Here is a 24,061-nt window from a genome sequence, read left to right on the forward strand (position 1 = left end):
ATTCCATTCTACCCACAAGGGATTTTGGTAAAAAGTAGATCCATGCAAGTAACCATAGAAGGAGCAAGTCTCCTTCTCAAAGATGTAATCCAGAATCAGGACAGGTGGTTAAATGAACTGAGAGTCTGTTAGTTCAAATAACCTCAGATCTAAAATAAACCCAGAATTCCCACCTCATCAAGATAGGGATAGTAAGAGTGTGGGCAGAGAGCTCCTTGTCTAGGAGCAGATGAGGTACGAAGTGGACATGGAAACCAACTGTATGGTAAAACAGTGGCCGTGGTGGCAGCTAAAGCTGTGACTGTGGTGGTTTAAGATTGAAGTGGAGAGGTACTGACAGTCTGGTGACAGTAGTGACAGATTTTACGCTGACGGTGTTGTTTGATTGGTGGTACTTGTGGAGGGAGATGAAGTTGTGGTCATAGCTGCTGTGGTTTGGGGCTGGGTTGATGTGATGGTGGTGGCTGCTGTAATGGGAGTTGTTGCACTGGTGGTAGATGCTGTTGAAGTTGTACTTGTGGCTACAGTTGCTGTTGTGGCGGTTGTGGTTTGGGATGGAGTTGAAGCGATGGTGGTGGCTGTCGTTGCAGTAGAGGTTGCGCTAGTTGGAGTGGGTGTACTTGGGAGTTCAGTTGAAGCTATGGTGGTGCTTGCTGTGGTTTGGGGTTGAGCTGAGGTGACAGCTGTGGCCGTGGTTGTGGTGGGTGTAGATTCTGCCGCTGTGGTTGGAGATTCTGTGGGAGCAGGTTGAGCAGGAGCAGAGGTTACTCCGGGTGCAATCATGGTAGTCTGTCCATTTGGGAGTAGCTGGATAATAACGGAAGAATTGGTTGCTTTATTATTCACTAGAGACAGGAAGAGGACTCCAATTGCTGTTGTCACCACACAGGCAAGGAGGCAGGCCAGGAAGACTTTACACAGAGACCAGTCTCTGTAGCAACTTGCATTCCCCTGCAAGGGCATAAAGTAAAATGTCAGTGATAAAAACAAAAGTGTGTGACTGCTCAGCTCTTTCACCTTACTTATAATTTATTGTGTTCACATTGTCTGCATCACTAGTTATCTCTGACATATAGGCTTTACAAAAGAAAAACATGACTTATGTAATGGTAACCCCTCTGCACCACCTTGACAATTTAAAAAATCAATTTTGTATAGTTTATGTTAGTCAAAATAAAATAGGGATTTGGCTTAAAGTTCCAAAACAAAGAAAAAGAAAAACAGATTTTTTTCATCAAAATGCTTTCCCTTGATTTGAAAATGACATGTCTTCTCCTATCTTCTTCTGCTATTTTATTTTAAATAAAATTTGTATTTTGTAACGGTTTTAGATTCATAGCAAAACTGAAGGGATGATAAGCAGCTAACTCCAGCATCCTCCTCTAGATGGCGCCCTGTCATGCAGAGTCCATTGTTTAAGGGTGCACTCAGGCTGTTGTACGTTTTACACATGGATATATATTATATATTATATATATTATATGATGCATAATGATGACTATTCACCATTACAGCATCATTCAGAGAAGTTTCACTTTCTTAAAACTCCGATGTCTCTAGCTACTCCTTTGTTCACCCTTGTTTTTTAATCATTTTATGTGACCAGAAGAATATATTTTTGTTTTGTTTTGGGGGCTTGGGGTTTCTGCTTTATTTTGTTTCACTTCTCTTTGTTTTACAGTACTAGAGTTGGAACAAAGATCTTGTGTTTTCTCGGCAAGGGCTCTAGCATTTGATAGAGTTCCTCTGGTTTCCGTCTGGGTTTTATTTTGAACAGGGTTCTAAGAACTTTTGCCTGAGATTGGTCTCAAACGTTCATCTTCCTATTTCTATCTTCCCAGCAGTGGAATTATAGGTATGTACCGCCATGCCTAGATTAAAGACTTTAAAGATAGAACTATGAAGTACGCTTAATGCAGCCAACCAGACATGAAGCATGGCACGCTGAATGAGGTCTCTAAGGCTAATGGAGAAGCTCCAAAGAACAGCTAGGCTTCTAAGTCAAGGTTATGTGTTCCAGAGGCTGGAAGCCAGAGAATCAAATACAATGCCCTGGAGAGATTCAGAGTTGTAAGAGTGCAAGAAAATAATTACCAACAGACTAGGATTTACATAGTAAAAACAAGCATATTTTGAAATATGACAGTTTTCCGCCAGTCTAACTAATCCACTATACTGCTAATGCATTTGCTATTCTGGCCACTCTTTGACCATGTATTTGGCCTTATATTTATTCCTTTCATTTCCATAGGAAACCTGTTTTATTGATTTTCTTGATGTTCTCCATTTCTTGTGACTTTTTGGTTTCCAGACTAGTTCTCTGAATATAGAGATTATCAAATAGTTCCTTCTTGGGTATTGCTTTCAAGTAATCTGCACTGTACTAAAAATAATTAACTACATTTCGAAAGAATAGGAAAAGTGCATCTCTATGCAGAATGCAGAATACATCAGAACCTGGGAGACACGGGCTGTAGCAGGCATTACCTGCGGGTTGGGGGGTTCTGGGTGTGGGCATCCTGCATGCGTGTGGATACTTGGGCTCATCCAGACCCCAGGCAAGTTGGAAGAGACATCGCCAGTTACGTTGTTCGGAGGTGGACACCAGCCTGTGGAGCTGCAGGCCCCTTGGGCATGGGGACACGTGCATACCTACAGAGATGAAATATGGGTGAACCAGAAGCCATGTGTTGAATTTCTCGGATTAAAGTCTCTGTCAAAAACAAATACTGCGTGGAAGGGGGACATTTGGAAGAAAATGAGGGAGGGGGCCACAGTGCTCCAAAAGAAATGTACTCATTGCCTGACTTAGGTAATGTATTATGCGATTGGATGAACAGGCTCCGGTTGAAGTCACTATCAGTGGAATGTAGATGTAGATGTATATGTCATGTTGGAGATGGAGATCTTGAAGCAAATGAGTTGAAGTCATTTGACATCGTGGGGCAGTGGCAAGCACAGCAGCCCACACCTCCCAATACTAAGTCCAATGTCCTTCCATTAAACCATGATAGCTCTATGATATATACTAGAGATGGTGCATTATGTCAATATATAGCATATAATCTATACAGCGTACATTATAATTCACTGTACTCATGGAACATTCTCAAAGAGGCTTCTGTATTCACTTGCCACAGTGCTTTATTCACTGGAACTCGTAACCCCTTGCCAGAGACAAATCATTTATCTAGTTTATGCTCTCCATAGTCCCCTGCTCCTCTTAGGCATATATTAGTGTGAAAACACGTTCAAAGCAAAACAAAATTTCTACTTTCAAGAAAGTATTCACTAAAGGCACAAAGAACTTGTATATACTTAAGAAATTACTGCAATAATTGTAAAAAAAAAACATTAGGAGGAAGGGATAAATAAGGATTGAAAATGAGTGAATTTTGTGGGAAAGGCTTTGGGAAAAGATGTAAATTTGTGGGTAGGGGGGCTTGAACTCAGGGCCTGGACACTGTCCTGGAGCTTTTTTTGCCTAAGGCTAGGAGTCTACTACTAGATTCCCACTAGACTACCACTACAGCTACACTTCTGGGTTTTTTGGGTAGTTTATTGGAGATAAGAGTCTCATAGACTTTCCTACCCAGGCTAGCTTCAAACTGTGACCCTTAGATCTCAGCCTCCTGAGTAGCTAGGATTATAGGCATGAGCCACAGGTGCTGGGCTAAGATGCAATTTTTCTAAGGGGAGTCTGGAAACTAGACTAAGAAAATGAACATAGAATATGTCCAGAGATCTTGGGCAAATTGTTTTGTTATATTTTAATACTGCTAATTCATGTGGGGTCTACACTGCATCAATGAATGCAATGATAATGCCACAGATACATGGGGGGGTCTTCATTTCCTAATAACGTTTGCTTTCTCACTGTGAGTCAAAAGCATCTTTATCTCTCCTTGCTCTTCTCCAAAAGATCGTCTACTTGGAGGATGAGTGATAAGCACGTAAGTATGGAATGCCTGACTCTGAGTCAGGCACAGGGTGTGTCCCCAATAAGTGCTAACTAGATTGACTGTTATAATTGGCAGCATCAGGGTTTTTATTGTTATTACTGCCATTACTACTGTTTGCCTTCGGTCGTATTGATTTAACAAACCATTACTAAATAACTATGGAAGTCCATGGTCAGCCAAAAGTCAGTTCCATTAAGATTGTCACACTAAAACAAAAACCGTCAAACTAGAATCTGCATAGTCCTCGGTCCATTAGGAACTGCTATTTAAAACTACAAAAAGTACAATTTTCATTAAATGTAGAATAACAGACTCCCAGTAGTAAGCAATTCACTACGTTGGTTTTTCCCACAAGTATAATATCAAAAACAAAGACAATGGATTCATTTTTAATGAATAAAAATTAAGCACAATTGCATCTGTTAATCACTAAGCACATAAGAAAAGTTTGAACCTAACCTAAATTAACATTTGCCAATTTATTTAAGTGCCAATTCTGTTCTATTAGTTCTCCTGTAGCTGATGGACTTACTTAGGTATTTTAATATACTTTGTAAATATAGGAAAACTCATCCACTAGGGTGGATTAGGAGACATTTTTTCAGCTCTGATAGAATACCAGTCCTTTGAAAGAAGATGAGGAATGGGTGGACATTAAGATGGAAATCCTATGATATTGGCTGAGCTTTATAGTAACATTGCACCCTGAGTAATAAGTTTACTGTTGTATTGTTTTGATCCATAGTCCTGGTAGAGTCTCTAGACGAAATTGCAATAGTTAGTGAATGTGGATACTGTTTAGTCAGATCATTGGTATCAACTAATAAAAACTGGAAGTATATTACCAACATTTACCAAGAAATAAAATTTCATAGATTTCTTCTGCTAACTTTATAAGGGTAAGCTAAAATCTCATAAATTAAGATCTCTAAAACAAAAAAAAATAGCCAAAATCTATTTTGCTTGTTCTCAATTTTAAAAAAAATGTTCTCAATTTAAAAAAGTTGTATGGTACTACTGAATTTAGTCTTAAGAGAAAACATTTTAGAACTATATCACATATCTACAATAAAGTAAAAACACATCAGCTTTGAGATAATCCTGAGAACCGCCTGAAGATAGATGCTAAGAAACTACCAAGATGATGATATCTCCCTAAGAGGATTTTTTTTTCCATTTGAGTATTTGGATATCTTGAGGACCCAAGTGTAGTGTCATCTTAAGAAGTGACAAACAGAGCATCTTCAGGAAGGCCCAAGAGGGCAAATATGTCCCCTGGTGAATCAGGAGTCCCCTGTGACATTCTATCATTTAAGTAACACTTATGGAGCTGCAGGACTTTCTTCTCTGGTTTATTGCCTAAGTAATTAATGCAAGTTGATTGCCAAAGCTCTGCATGGCAAAGGCAAATATATCTTTCCACACTTTTCATTTATTCCTCAGGCAGTGAATTTTATAAGCCAATCATATCATTAAAGCTTTCACATTCACCTATAATAATTCCTAAAATATAATGTAGTAAAATATACCAACAAAGGTGGTGGTGGTGGCAATGGTGATGTGTGTTTTTGCTTTGGAATTTTTTTCTCTCCTGGGGGAGGGGGATAAAGGGAGAGAACAGAAAGGGAGGGAGGAAGGGTAAACAAATGTGATCATGCTACTCGGTATACACTATGTGGAAAATGTATGTAACTTGTGGGCAGGGATGGGAGGGGGTAACTGAGGGAAAGTAAAAGAAGTGGTTACATTGTACCCCAAAGAAAGGTACTCATTACCTGACTTCTGAAATGGTAGCCGCGCCTCTGCACAACATCTTTATGACAATAAAATTATTTTTTTAATTTGTAACAGTGTATCTAATACAGGGCTACTCTTTCTTGAAAAATGCAAACCTAGGGCCTGGAGTACAGAGTAGTGAGAGGATCACATAGCTTGGAAGTGGTGAGAATAATGTGATAACATAAGCAAGCTACCGACATGGAGCAGCAGTATTCACTCACCAGCTGGCTTCTGGAGGGCTCCGCATTCACTGTGTACGTTCCTTGCTTCCTGTCCATTCTTGGGGGGCCAACTGTACCAACTTAACTCCAGGAATATTCTCCAACGTATTCATGGCCCTTTATATCTGCAGTCAACAGAAAGAATTAAAACAACATTCACTGTGATGCACCCATACAGGTATGCGTTAAATTGAATAATATATAATCATTCACTAAATGAGTGCTCCACCTTAGAGGAGGAAATGAGGTGTCAATTACAGAAAGACACACGAAGACCAGCACTGCCCCTGGAGACTCCCGCACTGTCTTTAAGGAGGCATGAATACTTCATAAATACGTGCATCTACATCACATTTGGAGAATGTGATTGTAACTGTGGGACTGTTTGGGGCCTGTGGATGGAGAGAAAATGCTAAAGGGCAGATAATATTGTGACACGTGGTGTTTGTCTGTTGGGTAATCCTTCCTTCTCTTCATGTTGGACCTATCTTTCAGATGCTTGTCTTCTCTTTGTTCTACATCTCAAGGGAAAAAAATTGAATGTGCCGGTTTGTCATTGAGTTTTCTCTCCCCAAGCACTCATTCTTTTCTTTCCCTTCCCGGCTGATATCACCTCTTGTGTGCCTAAGGCCTTTGAGGATCTTTGGCTTTCAGTTACTCTGCTGATGCCTAAGAAAATTTGCCCCTTCAGAGCTAAAAAAATAAAAATAAAATGGAAGAAAGACAGACTCTTCAGTAAATGGTGCTGGCAAAACTGGTTAATCAGTTGTAGCAAACTCAAGCTAGATCCTTATATACCACCCTGAACCAGAATCAACTCCAAATGGATCAAAGACCTTGGAGTCAAAACAGACACCCTGAAAACATTACAGGACAGAATAGGAAAAACCCTAGGTTTCCTTGGCACAGGCTGAAATTTTCTTAATAGAGACCCAGAAACACAACAAATCAAAGAAAGGTTGGACAAATGGGATTGCATGAAATTGCAGAGCTTCTGCATGGCAAAGGACATAGCTAGCAAGATCAATAGAAAGCCCGCGGATTGGGAGAAGATCTTCACTAGCCATACAACAGACAAGGGTCTGATATCTAAAATATACCTGGAACTCAAAAAATTAAATCCTCCAACAACAAATCCTCAAAGAAACAACTGCCCAATAAATAAGTGGGCTAAAGACTTAAAGAGAAACTTCTCTGAAGAGGAAAGAAGGATGGCCAATAGACACATGAAGAAATGCTCAACCTCTCTAGCCATAGAAGAAATGCAAATCAAAACAACACTGAGATTCCACCTCACCCCAGCTAGAATGGCTATAATCAAGAACTCTAACAACAGATGCTGGAGGGGATGTGGACAGAAGGGAATCTTACTGCATTGTTGGTGGGAGTGTAAACTTGTTCAACCATTTTGGAAAGCAGTATGGAGGTTCCTCAAAAGACTCCACATAGAGCTCCCCTATGACCCAGCAATCTCACTTTTGGGCATTTACCTGTATGATCACAAACAAGACCATACTAAAACACCCAGCACAACTATGTTTATTGCAGCATTATTTACCATAGCTAAGATATGGAACCAACCCAGATGCCCCTCAGTAGATGAATGGATCAAGAAAATGTGGTATATAAACATAATGGAACTCTATGCCTCCATCAGAAAGATGGAGGAAATGGAAAGGAAATGGAAAGACTTGGAAAAATTATATTAAATAAAGTAAACCAAGCCCAAAGAAACATAGATCCCATGGTTTCCCTTATTTGCAATAACTAGTATATGTCTGAGACAAGCAGAAAAGGTCAGATAAGTTGATGTTAGGCAAAATTAACCCCAAGATAAGGACTCAAATGTTTTTTCTTTCATGCTATTGTTTCTAACATACTTATAAGATGATTTTTTGTTGCTTTGTATGTCTCTCCCCCCGGATATAACCCCTGTTTTCACTGTATTTGAAGTTGGTATAATTTGTGGAGAGGAAGGGAAAAAACAAATTGTTTAAATAGGGATACAGGTGGACCCATTGCAACAATGAAAAGTACAAGATGTTATGTTGAAAACCAAACTTTACAACTTTGGCTCAGGGGGAGGGGGGAGGGGGGGTGGAAACAGGAAGGGATGGGGAAGGGGAACTAAAGGAGGAGACAACAATGTTTGATAAGAAATGTACTCATTACCTTGCTCATGTAATTGTAACCCCTCTGTACAGTATTTTCAAAATAAAAAATGGCAAGAAAACCTGCCCCTTCAATTGCTCATGCCATTTACAAACATTAAACTCACTGGAGTCAACCTCCAGGGCAATAACGCCAAAACAAGAAAAGAATATTAAAAACCTTTTGGGAAGAGATTCTGTTGTTGTTGTTGTTGTTGTTGTTATTGCTTAGAAGGCTAATGATCTTAAATTGAAAAAAGCATTAAATCTTCTACTGGATTATTCATTCAACAGCTGAGAACATTCCGTTTGTAGATGCTATGCAATTTTTTTCTAGTGCAAACGCTTTAGTAGCCAAAACAGACCACAGACAGAGTCTTCAGAATCTTTTGGATTCTAAATTTGTTTGTTCTAAACTGTGACCCATTAAAACGTCTCTCATGAATGCCTTCCGCACTTGCCACTTGAAGAATTTTACTGAATCAGCTGCTGTGTTATATATGGCCTCTAACCTTAAAACATAAATTCTATGAGAAACTTAAGAAGAATTGAGAAGTTGGGTAGGGTTTGTTCTGATGAGCAACTTAAAAGGTGATGACTTGTGGATGAATCCTGAGGAACTCACACTAAGTGAAATAAGCCAATCACAGGTGAGCAAATACTATGCATTGCAAAACTCACATAACATCCTTAGAATGGTCAGATCCATAGAGACAGAAAGTGGAATGGTTACAACCAGGGAACAGGAAAAGGGTAGATGATGAATTATTATTTCGTGGATATAGAAGGTGATAAAGCACTGGGGTGGGATGGGGGTGATCATTGCACAACATGAAGAATGTACTTAATACCATTGAACGCTGTGGTGGTATTTGTACCGGGGCTTGAGCTCAGGCTCTCTCACTGTTGCATGGCTGTTTGCCCAACGTCAGTGCTCTACCATTTGAGCCACACCTCCAAGTCTGGCTTTGTGCTAGTTAACTAAGAGAGGGCTGGCTTTGAACCTTAATCTTCAATTCTCACCCTCCTGAGTAGCTAGTATGCAAGCATGCCCAGCTTGAACTGCACAATTAAATAAGGTTGTGATGCTAAAAGTTACAATTAAATAAGGTTGTGATGCTAAAAGTTATAATGTGTGTATTTTACAGCAATCAAAAGTTGGAAAACGAAACAGGTGGAAATACGGCCAATGATACCACTATATGCTTATAGGGTATAAGCATGTAGATGCTTATACCTCTGTGTATACCTCTTTATATACAAAGAAAATGAAAGATAGGAACGTATAATGGGCTCTGCTAGGGGGTGGGTATGGGTGGGAGGCTTGAGGGACAACATAGAGAATGGATGAAGGTGAACATGGTTGATGTACTTTACATGCCTGCATAAAACTAGAACAATAAAACCTACTGGAATTATTTTAACATTGAAGAAAGTGTCTTAGGTTAAGATCATTGACCCATCTTGAACTGATTTTATTACAGAATGAGACAGGGATCTAGTTTGATATTTGGTTTCCCCAACACCATTTGTTGAAGACACTATCTTTTTTTCTTCAATGTGTGTCTTTGGCTCCTTTGTCCAAAATCAGATGGCTGTAACTGGGTGGGTTTATTTCTAGAGCTTTTCTATTCTATGTTCCGCCTGTCTATCTTGATGCCAGTACCATGCTATTTTTTTTGTTACTATGGTTCTATAGTATAATATGAAGTGAGGAAAAGTGGTATCAACAGGATTGCTTTCCTTGTCCAAGACTAGTTTCACTATTCAGGGTTATTTATGCATGTAGATGAGTGTTTGGATTGATTTTTCTATTTTAGAGAATAACATTGGGATTGTAGCAGAGATTATATTCAATCAGACTGCATTCATACAGTTTTTTAGTGGTACTGTGAGTTTTGACTTGTGCTTTTTAGTCAAGTACTCTGCCATTAGAGTCATACTATCAACTTTCCCCCCCCCCCTCTCTCTGTGTTTTAATAAGATCTTATTTTTCCTGCCAGGCCAGACTTGGAACTTCTAAAGACCTCGAGTATATTGTTGGTAGTCTAGACATTTTTCTAGATATTATTTCTGCCACTCCATGAATATGTAAGTTCTTTCCATCTTTTCATAGCTTTTGCATGTATTTCTTTGATGTTTTATGGTAGAAGCCTTGTATGTCCTTAGTTGTTGTATGTCCTTGTTGCTTTGGGAAACTATTATGAATTAGTTTTCTTTATTTTTCTGTCTGTTCTACATATAAAAATGCTAATAATTTCTTTTGCCAGTCCTGGACCTTGAGCTGGGCCTGGGTGCTGTCCCTGAGCCAATTCGTGCTCAAGGCTAGTGCTCTACCACTTGAACCACAGCACCACTTCTGGCTTTTTCTGAGTAGGTTATTGGATGAAAGAATCTCATGGACTTTTCTGTCCAGGCTGGCTCAAACCATGATCCTCAGATCTTAGCTTCCTGAGCAGCTAGGATTACAGGCATAAGCCACTGGCTCCAGGCTCTAATGATTTTTATGTTGATTTTATACAGAGGTTTTCAATTACAATTCTATAATGTTGTATTGCTTCAGGTGAATACAGGATATTGTCCTCTTTTATCTGTTGACTGTCTACTTAATTTGTAAAGAGAAAAAAATTTTGGAAGAGATTTTTTTTTCAAGCAATTTTTTCCAGGGAAAAAAATAACAGGAAAAATACAAAAAAATTCTTTTTTATAAATTTGTATTTGGTGTTTTTTAATATTTTTTATTGTAAAGATACTGTACAGAGGGTTACAGTTACATGAGCAAGGTAATGAATCCATTTCTTACCGAGCATTGTTACCCCCTCCTTTGTTTTTTCCCTACCATCCCTTTCCTTCCCACCTAAAAATCAGATTTTCTATCTTGCAAAGATAACTTGGGTATTAGATGACTTCATTGGAAAGTGAGCAGAACAGCAAAGTGCACCGAAATTGTTACAATGAGCAGATGACCTGGGCGCCTTGTGCTTCATGTTAGATCTCCCATCTTTGTTCTTATCAGGATTTTCAACCAAAAAGAAATCTGAAAGTGTGTCTGAGAGGCGGTGGGAAGAACTTCTTGATAGTTGGCCATTTTGGGGAGGATGAAGGGTAAAAAGCTGAGGAATCTGTTTCCTAATCATCTCACCGAAAGAAAAAATAAATGGATGTCTCAGAGATTAGGTCAGAGCTATTTTTACTGTTTTTTGGTGGTAGTATGGGTTTTGAACATAGGGCCTTTGCTTTTTTAGACAAATGCTCTAGCTTGGACACACCATGGGCCTTCCCATCTCTCTCTCTTTTTTTTAAATAAGGTCTCATTCCCTGCCCTCTAAGGCCAGCCTTGGAACTTCTAAATAGCTAGAATAACAGTCTTGAACCACCATGCTTGACTTGTTTGTATAGATGAAGTTTTCATTATTTTTTTGCACAGGCTAGTCTCAAACTATGATCCTTTCTATGTCTGCTTCCCATGTAACTAGGAATATACGCATAAGCCATCATGCCTGGCCTACAAATTGTTGATATCTGAATTAAGATATCAATCAGATCCAAGATTCTCCTATGAGGAATTATGATCTGGCAGAGAAAAAAATGTTTAAAGACAAGTATGTTCCTTTATATCCACTTTCTCAGAAAAGTTATTTTCTGAAAGAATTCAATTAATAAACTAATAACTAATTCAATTAATAAACTAAGTGAATATGATCCAAATACATTATATTTATTTACAGAAATGGCATAATAAAGCCCATTACTACAACTTAATAGACACCAATAAAAAGTCTGTATTACAAAAATAATGTGGGTGAGGAAAAGAATAAAATGTAGGTTCACCAACCGTAGGAAATCTGCTGTCAAGTGGCGGATATTGACAATGAAGCCTTCTGTGGTTATTGCTAGCAGCATTCTTTGATGCATATCAAGATACAGTGTTTAAATACCTTCCACTCCATTTTGCTGTAGATCAAAAAAATGACTCTGAAAAGTTAAGTCTACTTAAAAATTTAAAAATGAAACCAGAATAGCTTTAACCATCATTTAGTTATAGCGAATGGTTCATCAGACAAAAAAGATTTGATGAAAATATCATTAACATTACAGAGATGTTCATGCCTGGGTCAGTGGGTGTACCACTGCTCATGGTTAAGCTTTTAAATACCTGCAAGAATTAAGTGTTATTATCCCCACTTTTCTGATGAGACATGAGGGCTTTCTGTGACCTTTTCTCCACCCTATGTGTCTCCTGGCTTCTCTACTCACTGTCAGTGCACATTTATTTACTGTCTAATGGGCATCATTTACTGTAAAGACCATAAAACTGTCGAACCGTCCAGACGTCAGTGATTTTTTGCTAAGATTCAGGGAGGAAACACAAATGTTTATTGGAAGCAGGGTGGAGCTGCCAACTAAAATGAGACATCCTCCGAAGGACAGAGAGTGATGGAAGGTAAGCCCCAAAGAACACCAAGGGCTCAACACTCCCCAGGGTGGAGACATGGTTCTTCGTGGCCCTGCAAGTTCTGAACAAGCATCAGACGGATGTCTAGATGCTCACAGAGCATAGGGATTGGGGATTAGCTGTGCAGTCCATATCCTTCGGAGAACAGTAGATGCCTAGATCCACGAGCCGAGGTTCACCCACCACTGGCATGATAGTTTTTGGAATGGGCATGCAAATGAATAGTCCAGAACTCCAAGACCCACTTAAAAGTTTGCAGCAAATACAGGTGTCAGTAGGATGGCAACCCAAGATAGAAACCTTAAAAAAAAAAAAAAAGTAAGATGTGTGAAGCTGGTAAATAGAAAACTCAGGCTTGTCATATTTAGAAACAGACTGCATTACCATATTTGGGGCCCAGATTCAAATCCTTAACTAGAGTGGATCCTGAAAGACTAGTGGTGTGGATTGCACCGCTGTTCAGGGCTAAAATACCCTGGCTCAGGGTCCAGAGTACAAATGCACCTCACTTGGGACAGAGGATGGGTGGTAACAGCTCAGACCTGTGGGCAGCTGGTGTTGGAACAGGTCATAAAACTCCTTTCTGACTCTGGGACAGTGATGGAAAGACGGATAGAGGAAGGACAAAAGGAGGCTTCGGTGAATTCAGCTTTGAGGAGCTAGTGGGAGCAGCAGGCAGTGAGGTAGAGAAATAAGAGAAGGGAGAAGAGCCCTAGAGAGGAGCCTTTCTTTTCTCTAATCATCTTTAGTTTTTGTTGAGGCAATGAACCCTTAGATCATAAAGATGAATTAACATAATAGTTCTTGTTTTCCTTTCTTTCTTTTTTCTTTTTCTTTTTATTGTGAAAATACTGTACAGAGGGGTTACAATTACATGAGCAAGATAATGAGTACATTTCTTATCAAGCATTGTTGCCTCCTCCTTTGTTTTCCCTTCCCATCCCTTCCCATCCTCCCTGCTCCTCCCCTCACTGCCCCCCTCAAGTTGTAAAGTTTGTTTTTTGACATAACAACTTGTACATCTCATTGTTGCAATGGGTCCACCGGTATCCCTATTTAAACAATTTGCTTTTTCCCTTCCCCTCCACAAATGATATCAACATCAAATACAGTGAAAGCAGGGGTTAAGAACCCATCTTTGTCAGGTGGAAAGATCAAGTTCACGGCCAAAGCTTGAAGCTCCTCAATGCATATGGATGGGTTTGTGGGGAGGAGAAGGGGGAATTGGAGCACAGTGAAGACTGGACTGGCAGGAAGATCCTGGGAAAAATGGGAAGGGCAGTCTGGGCTAAAGGTAAGTGTAGAACAGAAATAAGCATGAAAAAAATAACCTCATTTTTTTTCACTTTTACCCTACTGCTTAAGAGCTATTACACATACTTGTCTGTCCTCATGAAGAACGAATGGGTGGAAAAGCCAACAGCCACGACCCGGCTTAAGAGAGAACTTGCTGCTCCACACAGTCAGAGCGCCGCTCCGGAGCCGGCTCCTCACCTGCCAGATTTGCCATCGCTCGCCGTACTTAAGGTCTGTATTTCCTGTGTTTTTCATATTTTGATGTATTTTAAAAATATATCATTGTAATGTATACCTAAACACATAATTTATATGCTTCAAAATTCACCTGAATCTTGTTCAACTGTATTCTTCCCAAGTGTAGGGCAGATTTTATCCAGATGGCGTTTACATGCTGAACCACAGGGAGACTTTAGTTCTATTCCATTCCATCTTTCACTGTTTTATACTATTCTATCAATTGGATAGATACATTGCAATATTATTCTACTCTCTCGATGGCAGACACTGAGCATAGCACATAAACAAGGGTATTGTGAATATTCTGTATCTTCCTTCATGGGAACAATTATTAACTTTTATTTCTAAGCAGAGGACTCGTGGCTCATGACTGTAATTCTAACTACTCGGGAGGCTAAGAATAACAGTTCAAAATCAGCTGAGTAGAAAAGTCCATAAGGCTCTTATCTCCAATTAATCACCAAAAAGTCAGAAATGAAGCTATGGCTCAAGTGGTAGAGTACCAGCCTTGAGAAAAAAGCTAAGGGACAGCGCCTAGACCCCAAGTTCAAGCCCCAGTAGTGGAACAACAGCAGCAGTAGCAACAACAACAACAACAAAAGTAAGATGTTCTGAGGTGCAATTGTATGATACCATGACTGCAGATAATAATCATGTATACTTCCTGAAGCTGGAATAAAGGAGTTCAAACATTTTCATCATAAAGAAATGATGAGTGTTTGAGGAGACAGATACCACCTGGGGAAATTATTTGTGATGCCCACTAATTTCCATGGTGACCCTGTCATTGAAAATAGCAGCGTAGTCATGCAGTGGAGAAGAGTGTATTTCTGAGACAAAGCATTAATGATCCTCTTAGAAAGTGACCATTGCAATGGCCGTGCAAATTGTTGTCAGCATGAAGTGGGAAAGGAATCTGGATTGACCTGTATAAACAGCTCTGCTTTTTTCCCCCAAATGGGTTGAGACTATTACCTAGTCTTTAGTCATTCTGCAGTATGCCTGAGGCCAATGAACTTCAAACATTGAGTGCACTTTGCAGTCAGAGAATCTCACTGAACTGGTCTGCTTTCCTGAATTTCCTTGTGTTGGTAGGAAATCAGCACCTTTTAAGTAAAGCAGTGACAAGTGGGGTCCCAAGCAGTGGTGTAATCCCTGCGAGCTGGGCCACACCTGACCGAAAGACTAGTTTTTCCTTATACATACATTAAATCATTAGCATTTTTACGGTTCTTTTGTTCTGTCTCTTATCTAACACTTGATTTTAAATTTTGTACAGATGGAGAGATGATAATAATGCTTAATCAGAATGTGTCAATAATATCACTAAGTATAACCAAATTGCATTGTATGTATTTATTAAAAGTTATAATGCTACAATTCAAAATATGCTATTTCTTTGAGAGAAAAAGGACATAACTTATTTTGGTGTATAGCTTCTATGTGTTAGTTCCTTCCATTGGTCAAAAGTATCTTCACTAACTGAGAAAATATTTTTCTTATTTCCTCCAAATGAACAGGTGAAAATAAAACTCATCACAAGCTAGGGAAAAGATCAGTGTGTTAAAAACTCTTGACTATACTTTGATGTGTGTCTGTGTTTTTGCCTTGAGTATAGTTTGAACTCAGGACTTTATAGAGAGGCACTCTACCACTTGATCCATATTGCAGCAATCTCTGTTTATTTTTTTGGATCATGTCTCATTTCCCACTCAGCAGTATGCCTGGAGCTGCAATCTGCTTAATTTAGGGTTCCCATCATTGCTGGTATCACAGGGACTCAACATGAGTCCATGGGGGGAGTGGAGTCTCAGAAACTTTTCTGCCCCCCCCCACTAGCCTAGAACTGTGATCCTTCCTCTCAGCCTCCCATGTAGCTTGGAAAGGCCAGGCAATGCCACTGCACCCACCTATGGGTTGAGAAAAGGTCTCGTAATCTTTTCTGCCCAGGCTGTCCTTGATCTATTATCCTCAAGTTACTTACCAGCCTCTCAGTTAACTATGATTACAGGTATGAGCCACCAATGCCCACCCAGCTTATAATTACACATTTTGGGTAATAAATGCAGAAACATTCCTTCTATTAAATTATCAGGAAATGGATACAGTCTTGGTAATAGGTCCACTTGGGCAATATACCAAAGTAGAATAGTGGATACTCACCAGCTGGTTTCTGGAGGGTTCAGATAAATATTCACTGTGAATTTCCCATGGTTTCCCTCCATCCTTGAGTTGCCAGGATCATGAATTTCACTTCAGGATTATATTTCATGTTAACTCTCGTCCTTTATAGCTGCACCCTTGAGTAATATTTTCACTTGACCTATGTACCATGCAAAGAACAAATCAGTCCATAAATATCAGTTCCTCACAGAGGGCCCACCTTAAGTCAGAAAGAAATAATCCATTAATTACGTCAGAAATTAGAAAACCAATCTGCCCAAGAGGTATTGCTGCTGCTCAGCCTACACAAGCAAATTGGTAAGGTTACTTAATACTTTCTTCCATCCACTTTGGACATTGTTCCTCACATACCATTCCTCCAGAGTTCAAGACCAGTTTGTGATGGAGTTGTAAAGTAGATGAAGCCTCCATGGACTTCTTTTAAATCCAAGTGACCATTCTCCCTCTCCCCCTCCCCTGCCCCTGCTGGTTGGTTCTCCCTGGATCATCCAGGTTTCCATGGCAGCCTCTGCCCATGTTGAACCAAGTGCTCTGTACTACTCGGTCCTACAGCTTCTTTTAGGAAGAAAAGAGTCACACAGCTAAATAAATCGCTTAACTTCCAGTACACTTACCAAGCTCCTACAGAACAATATAGAAACCTAATCATTTGAGGTGTTTGGTATACTGTGAGCAATTTAGTTTCGTAGTTATGGTATACTGTGAGCAATTTAGTTTCGTAGTTAAAGAATTTGAGGAGGAGTTCCTTCAAATATTTCCTTTAATCTCGGAAAGAAACTCCTTATTCCTCCTTGTAGAATTTTTTTTTTTAAGAATTTTTTTTTAAATTACCTACTGAGGGCTGGGAAGTTGGCTCAGTGGTAGAGCGCTTGCCTTGCATGCTTAAGGCCCTGGGTTCAATTCCTCAGCACCACATAAGCAGAAAAAAAAAAAGCCGGAAGTGGCGCTGTGGCTCAAGTGGTACTGTACTAGCCTTGAGCTGAAGAGCTGAGGGACAGCACCCAGGCCAAGAGTTCAGACCCCACGACCAGACCCAAAAATAAATAAATAAATAAATAAATAAATAAATTACCTACTGAATTGAAAAGCTATCCAACTAAATCTAACATATGTCAAAGGAGGGCCTACCCTAAAGTAAGCATTAGTTTTTTCCCCCTAAAAATGGCATTAGAATACTTAAAAGTTTTCAAACAAATTCATCTAAGTAATCAAAACTAATGTCATGCAAATGAAGCAATCAAGGCAAACAGTTTTGTTCTCTGGAGAAAATGCTTATGTCAGTATCATTAATTGTCTAGACATGCATCAAACTTGTCAGATCAAAATTACTCCTGACAGGCTAAAATTAAAATATTGAAGGGCTGGTGAGGGAATTCTCATGTATCACTGATGGTTTGGCAGTTTTTATTATTGCTGTGTATATGCCTGTCATGTGATCTAGCGACTTTACTCTTTGAGATATTGCAAACAGACTAGTATATATGCCTTAAAAGACATGCACAAGAATATCCCTATGCCTTTATCCATAAACGATAAATCAAATAATGACAACAGATAAGTATGTTTTGGTATATTTATACAATGTATGAGCATACTATATAAACAAAACTGCACACATATAATTTTAAATTAGCTACATACAAAAATATATTCAAGTTCCTTCATTATTTCTAGGGAAAGGGATAAGCCACATGTATGATTCTAATATATAAATTTAGGAAGAAACAAAAGTAATCAGATGATGATAGAAGGAACAAAAGTAAGCAGATGATGATAGATGTCAGAGCTGTTTATCTCACAGTGCAATAGATTGGTTGATAGGTGAGGCTGAAGGAGATATTTCAAGTATGGACTTGTTCTGTTTCTTCATTTGGGGATGGCTTGTGTGTATATACGTGTATATATGTGATACTTATTAGATACATACTAGATCGCAATAAAGTGTAGACATGGATAATTGAAAATAAATTTGAAATGAGCAAACTTGGCCTAGAGAAAACAAAAGTAGTAGTATGCAATGATATCTATCCCCTGGAGATTCCTTCACAATGTGCCTCTGGTTAGTCTAGCATCCTTCCCACATGCCTAGTTCCTAAGACATCATGGAGAATGGTGAGCTTCTCTGTTAATGTCATGATGGACCCTGTGGAAACAAAGAAAAGAGATGATTGAATTCTCTGCATTGGGGAAGATCCAGTTGGCAGCTGTTTCTTCTCTCATTGCAAACTTCATGAACCTTGGCTGGGCTATTTGGGTCTTTAGATGTAAGCTTAGGTTGGAGGTGTGGCATAATAGGCCAGAGGTGTGGCTCAGTTGTAGAGTGCTAGTCTGGAAACATGGGTAAAACTTAGCACTCAAAAGTTTTTGAGGGGCTGGGAAGGTGGCTCAGTGTAAAGTGCTTGCCTTGCATGCCTGAGGCCCTGGGTTTGATTCCTCAGCACCACATAAGCAAAAAGAAAAATACCGGAAGTGGCGCTGTGGCTCAAGTGGTAGAGCGCTAGCCTTGAGCTGAAGAGCTGAGGGATAGCGCCCAGGCCCAGAGTTCAGGCCCAACAACTGGACCAAAAAATAAAAAATAAAAAAATAAAAAAAAATTTTTAAAAAAGTTTTTGAGTTATCTCAAGTGAAAATATTTAGGCCAAGGAGATGGACTTTCCTAAATAGTCCTTCAGGAGAAATGTTATAATAAGTGTAAATTTTATAGACCTAGAAATTATTCACTTTTAAAAAAATTAATAATTATTATGTTCTATATACTCTATTAACTATTGTGTATTCAATGGTAAACAGACAATAGTCACGCTAGGCTAGTAGTGTATAGGTTGCAAGAATATCTTCAGAAATTTGTTTACGGACTTTAGCTTAAGGGATTCTAGTGTCACAAAAAAGCTCTAAAAGAATACATGTTTCTCAAAATAGGGAAAGTTCCCATCCAAGGGGCATTGGGCAATCAGTGTTGTTCTTGTTTAATTTTCACAAGTGACAGAGAGTGAGTGTCATTGGTATTTAATGGAAAATGTGGCTAATAAGCCCCCAACAAAGTTCAACATGCTAATAGTGCCCAGGTTGAGAAAGTCTGATGCTGACACCATGAGCATGGAAAATATGTGGAAAGAGGAAGAAGGTGAGGGACGAATTTGAAAGTCTCCCAGAAAACAGTGAAAACCTGATGCTTGGGAACAGAATGAAACCAATCGAGCCAACACGTGTTCTCAGGGAGAAGAAGATAATGTGCACCTCAGCTGATGCGAAGCAAAATGGACTCCAAGACAGGGACACAAGAGGTTTTCTTTGTTGTTGGTGTTTTTAATGTACCACATGAGTTTTTGTTTCTTTTGTATGTTCTTTTCCCTGTGGTAGATCCCCTGTTGTCACTGTACTTGATTCTGTACCCTGGTATTGTATATATGTTTATTTGAATTAGGGAAGGGAAGGGAAACAAAAGAATAGTGAGACAAAGGACAGGGCGGAATCAATGCAACAGCGATATACACAAGACAGTATGTTGGGAACGACCTGTACAACCTGGAGGGGTGAGGTGGGGGAGGGAAAGTGGGAGAAAAATGAGGGAAGGGGTAACAAATTTCACTAGAAATATCCTTGTTACCTTACTTATGTAACTGTAATCCCTCTGTACATCACCTTGACAATAAAAACATTTAAAAAAAAAAGATTTAGCAATGAGCATGACACAGAATGTAGCTGATTCAATTGAGAATCCCTATCTTATTATTAGCCAACAAAGCATATAGGGTTTAAGTAGAACAGAAATTAACATGAACTTTCCTTCTAACATTTAACACCCCCTGTGGTACTGTGATGTTAAGACTAAGTTCTCTATGAAGTGCTGTTGGCTTAAGGTATGCAGGCAACTTCAAAGCTAATCACTTAAAAGGAGGGACTATTGTCTTTTTTTCTTTTCCCTTCTTGACAGCTGGAATGAAGATGATATGGTGCAGAATCTTGGAACCTGTGTTTATGGCAAACACCCTCCAAAGGATGGAGCAACAGGAGGAAGTTGAGGAGTGTGCACCAATTGCTTACAGCAAAACCCAAGAACAGTCTATAGTAGTGTCTTTCTAAAATAAGAGACATGCATTAATTTGGCATGTGATGCCATAACCACAGCATAAATAAGCCTCCCTACACATGTCATGGAACTTCTGTGTTATTCAAGAGCCTGGAGAATGGCACATTATTCTATTACTAGTACAGGAACTTTCAGTTCTTTCTTTTTTTTTTTTCCAGGGCTGAGAATCGAACCCAGGGCCTTGCACACGCTGGGCCAGCGCCCTTCCGCTGGGCTAAACCCCCAGCCCACTTTCAGTTCTTATAATAAGAATTGTCCCAATCACTAAAGAAAATTCAACGCAAGCCCTGCTTTCACTGTATTTGATGTCAGTATAATTTGCGGAGGGGAAAGATAAAAACAAGCTGTTTAAATAGGGTTACAGGTGGACCCATTGCAACAATGAGATGTAAAAGATGTTATGTCGAAAAATAAACTTTACAACTTTGGCGGGGTGGGAGGTGGGTGGGGTGGAGGGGGGAGGGGGAAGGGATGGGAAGGGGAAACAAAGGAGGAGGCTACAATGCTTGATAAGAAATGTACTCACTATCTTGCCCATGTAATTGTAAACCCTCTGTATGTTATTTTCACAATAATAATAATAATAATAAAAGAGAATCCAATGCTCAACACTTAACAAGTGTGTCATTGTGCAAAAGCCATGTATTGTGATATAGAGATATTTTATCTTTTACAAGAACATATATTTCTGGGCCTGGGCTCTGTCCCTTAGCTCTTCAGCTCAAGGCTAGTGCTCTACCACTTGAGCCACAGCTTCACTTCTGGCTTTTTCTGCTTATGTGGTACTGAGAAATCAAACCCAGGGCCTTGTGCATGCAAAGCAAGCACTGTACCACTGAGCTATCTTCCCATTTTTGAACATTTCTTATTCCACAAATCAATCAGCTAGTTTAAATGTATAAAAATGTGGATATTGAGAGTCATTTGAGACATTTAGTCTTTCATTCATTAAGTTGTATTAGAAGTGGACTATTTTAGAATTTATTGATAATGAGTGAATGCCACCATTATCTTAAATGCTGGGCCAATACTGGCTCTTTCTAAAATTATATGACCTATGTTATTTGCTTCTTTTATGGAAAAGTTGATTATTGTCATTGATAATTTAGACAAAATGATAGCCAAGAACCTGTAAAACTGCTTTTCTGAGCATTGGACTTTTCTTCAACAAAAGGATCATTATATTAATCACAACCCTCCTCTACTTTAAACTTACCCTTCCTTCTGCATTGCTTCAGTTCTGCTGATGTTGACTCTTTATCAAGAACAAGCTCAGACTTTCAAAAGATGTTCTCTAATACTCTCAAACAGAGGAAGCCAGGGTTCAGAGTTAGGTTAACCCAACCACCTGCCAATAGTCATCCACCAAACCATATCCACTTTCTTTCAAGGCTGAGGGCTTAAAAATCATGCTATGAGGGGTGGTAAATACAAAAACATGGCAGTAGGTCAGAAAAATTGGGAATTCAAATCACGGCAAATAGATCCAAGGTAGAAACCACAGGGAAACAAAGCAAGACTTCTAAGTCAAAGTAAAATGCTAACATCAAAGCTAGGAGGGCAAAAGAAAGATTGTGAAATCTAAGGGTCTTTGTGGAGACAGCTAATTCTGTGTGAAGCCAGAAAGTTACAAAATAATGTTCTTAGGATATTTGTCCTTCAGTGGGGAATCTGCTCAAAGTCCAGTAGGATCTTTTTTTTCAGTAAGGTGAAAGAATCAACCAGAAGGACCTAACTGGCCTAGAAGGAAAATTGAAAAAACAAAAAAACTGCAGTTATCAACGTTATCATGGTTCAAAGACAATCTGACTTTCTTTTTAACCTGTCATTTTTCTATCTGTGCTTCACATGAAACTGGAATGAAAGATGTGAATCACTATATCCAGTTCTCTATAAGTTAATATGAAGGCTCACTCAGACAGTCTTCAAACTTAGTCCTCACAACCTCCGTCTCCAAAGTAATCAGGACTAAGGGGCATGAGCAACAGTACCCAGATATCTACATTCGTTTACATTTTTAAAAAATTGAGGGCAATGTAATTAGATTTTCTTACCTACAAGAAATGTAGTTAATAAATATTACCTAGAAAAGATTAACTCTGGCATAAAACAGTCATCTCTACAAATTTCAGATCATTAAAGATAGGATTTTTAAGAGAGGCTCCTTCTTTGACAAGGTTGTATTGGTTAAGGCATATGGAAATGAGCAGCATTTCCATTCTTGACTCATGTAGTTGAATAAATAAGGTGCTTTAAGTGCCACAGTAACAGGTGTAATTACTGAGGGTTGTTTGATAAGACTTGGTAAAGCCTTTTTTGATATACTTCCGAGAAGCTAGAAAAATGGGTAGAAAAGCCTTTGACTAGTCAGGTGGTTTCTGTGCTTTTTATCAGCACTGAAGAGGACGTAATCGAATTGTCAGCTGAGAGATCATTACACGTAATTTTTGATGATAGATCCCACATAACCTCAAAGGGACTTAGAGAATCGAGGGTTACTGCGATAACAGAATTCTTTCTGTTCCCACCTACATGTTTATGTGAATGAGGTTTCTCAGTGCATCTGATAGGAACTGAACTTATGCTGAAAATTCTGTACTAAATCAATGAGCAGTTTCTATCCTTGTGCACCAAAACAATTGAACAGCTCGATTCTTTTACAGGTTCAATCCAGTTCCATCTAGCTCAAACTGGCTCAATCCGGTTGAAACTGGTTGGATCCAGTTCAAACCAGTCAGACCCGGCTCAATCTGGTTACATCCAGCGTGAACCGGTTCATATCAGTTCAATCCAGGTCGATCTGGTTTAATCCATCTCAAAATGCCTCGATTCGGTTCAAACTGGTTGGATCCAGTTCAAACTGGTCCGACGCAGCTCAAACCAGTTAGATCCGGCTTAAAACGGTTAATAACAGTTCAATCCGGTTTAATGCAGCTCAAACCGGCTCGATGCAATTGAAACTGGTTGCATCTGGATCAAACCGGTTAGAGCTAGTTCAAACCAGTCAGATCCGGCTCAATCCTGTGAGATCTGGCTCGAACCGGTTCATACCAGTTCAATCCGGCTCAAGCTGGCTTGATCCGTTTGAAACTGGTTAGAGTCAGTTCAAACCGGTTTGAACCGGCTCAAACTGGATCATGCCGGTTTAATCTGGATCTGTCCAGTTTAATCCGGCTCAAATCGGCTCGGTCCGGTTCAAACCGGTGAGATCTGGTTCAAAACGATTAGAGCCGGTTCAAATCAGTTTAGACCGGCTCTAACCAGTTCAAACTGGCTCATGCTGGCTTGATCTGGTTGAAACTGGTTAGATCCGGTTCAAACAGGCTAAAGCTGTTCCAAACCAGTTCAATCAGGATCATACCAGTTCAATCTGGATCTGTCAGGTTTAATCGGGCTCAAACTGGTCAGAACCGGTTCAAACCAGTAAGAACCCTATCAAACCGGATCTGACCTGTCAGAACCGGATCAAACAGGATCAAACGGTTTAGAACCAGTTCAAACCGGTTCAAACCGGTCAGAACCGGATCAAATCAGCTCAAACCGGATCAAACCGGTTCACACTGGTCAGAACCGGTTCTAACCGGTCAAAACCGGATCAAACCTGCTCTAACCGATTCAAACCTGATCAGACTGGTTAGAGCCAGATTGAACCGGATCAAACCGGTTCAAACTGGATCAGACCG

The 24,061-nt window shown here is 39.5% G+C and overlaps 1 protein-coding gene across 1 annotated transcript in view; it reads right to left on the bottom strand.

Annotated features, from left to right (window-relative positions):
- Positions 1–363: 363 nt before the first annotated feature.
- The window catches only part of LOC138831809 (mucin-2-like), a 42,930-nt gene continuing 19,232 nt past the window's right edge, over positions 364–24,061 (bottom strand). Inside the window, exons 5-6 of the mRNA XM_070028843.1 lie at positions 2,488–2,652; positions 364–951 (exon numbers count right to left, since the gene is read on the bottom strand). Coding sequence (XP_069884944.1) covers positions 364–951; positions 2,488–2,652 — 753 coding nt within the window. The remainder of the gene's footprint in view (positions 952–2,487; positions 2,653–24,061) is intronic.

The sequence above is a fragment of the Dipodomys merriami genome, unplaced genomic scaffold (assembly GCF_024711535.1).
Source record: "Dipodomys merriami isolate MVZ:Mamm:240054 unplaced genomic scaffold, mDipMer1.0.p SCAF_2, whole genome shotgun sequence".
Lineage (NCBI taxonomy): Eukaryota > Metazoa > Chordata > Mammalia > Rodentia > Heteromyidae > Dipodomys > Dipodomys merriami.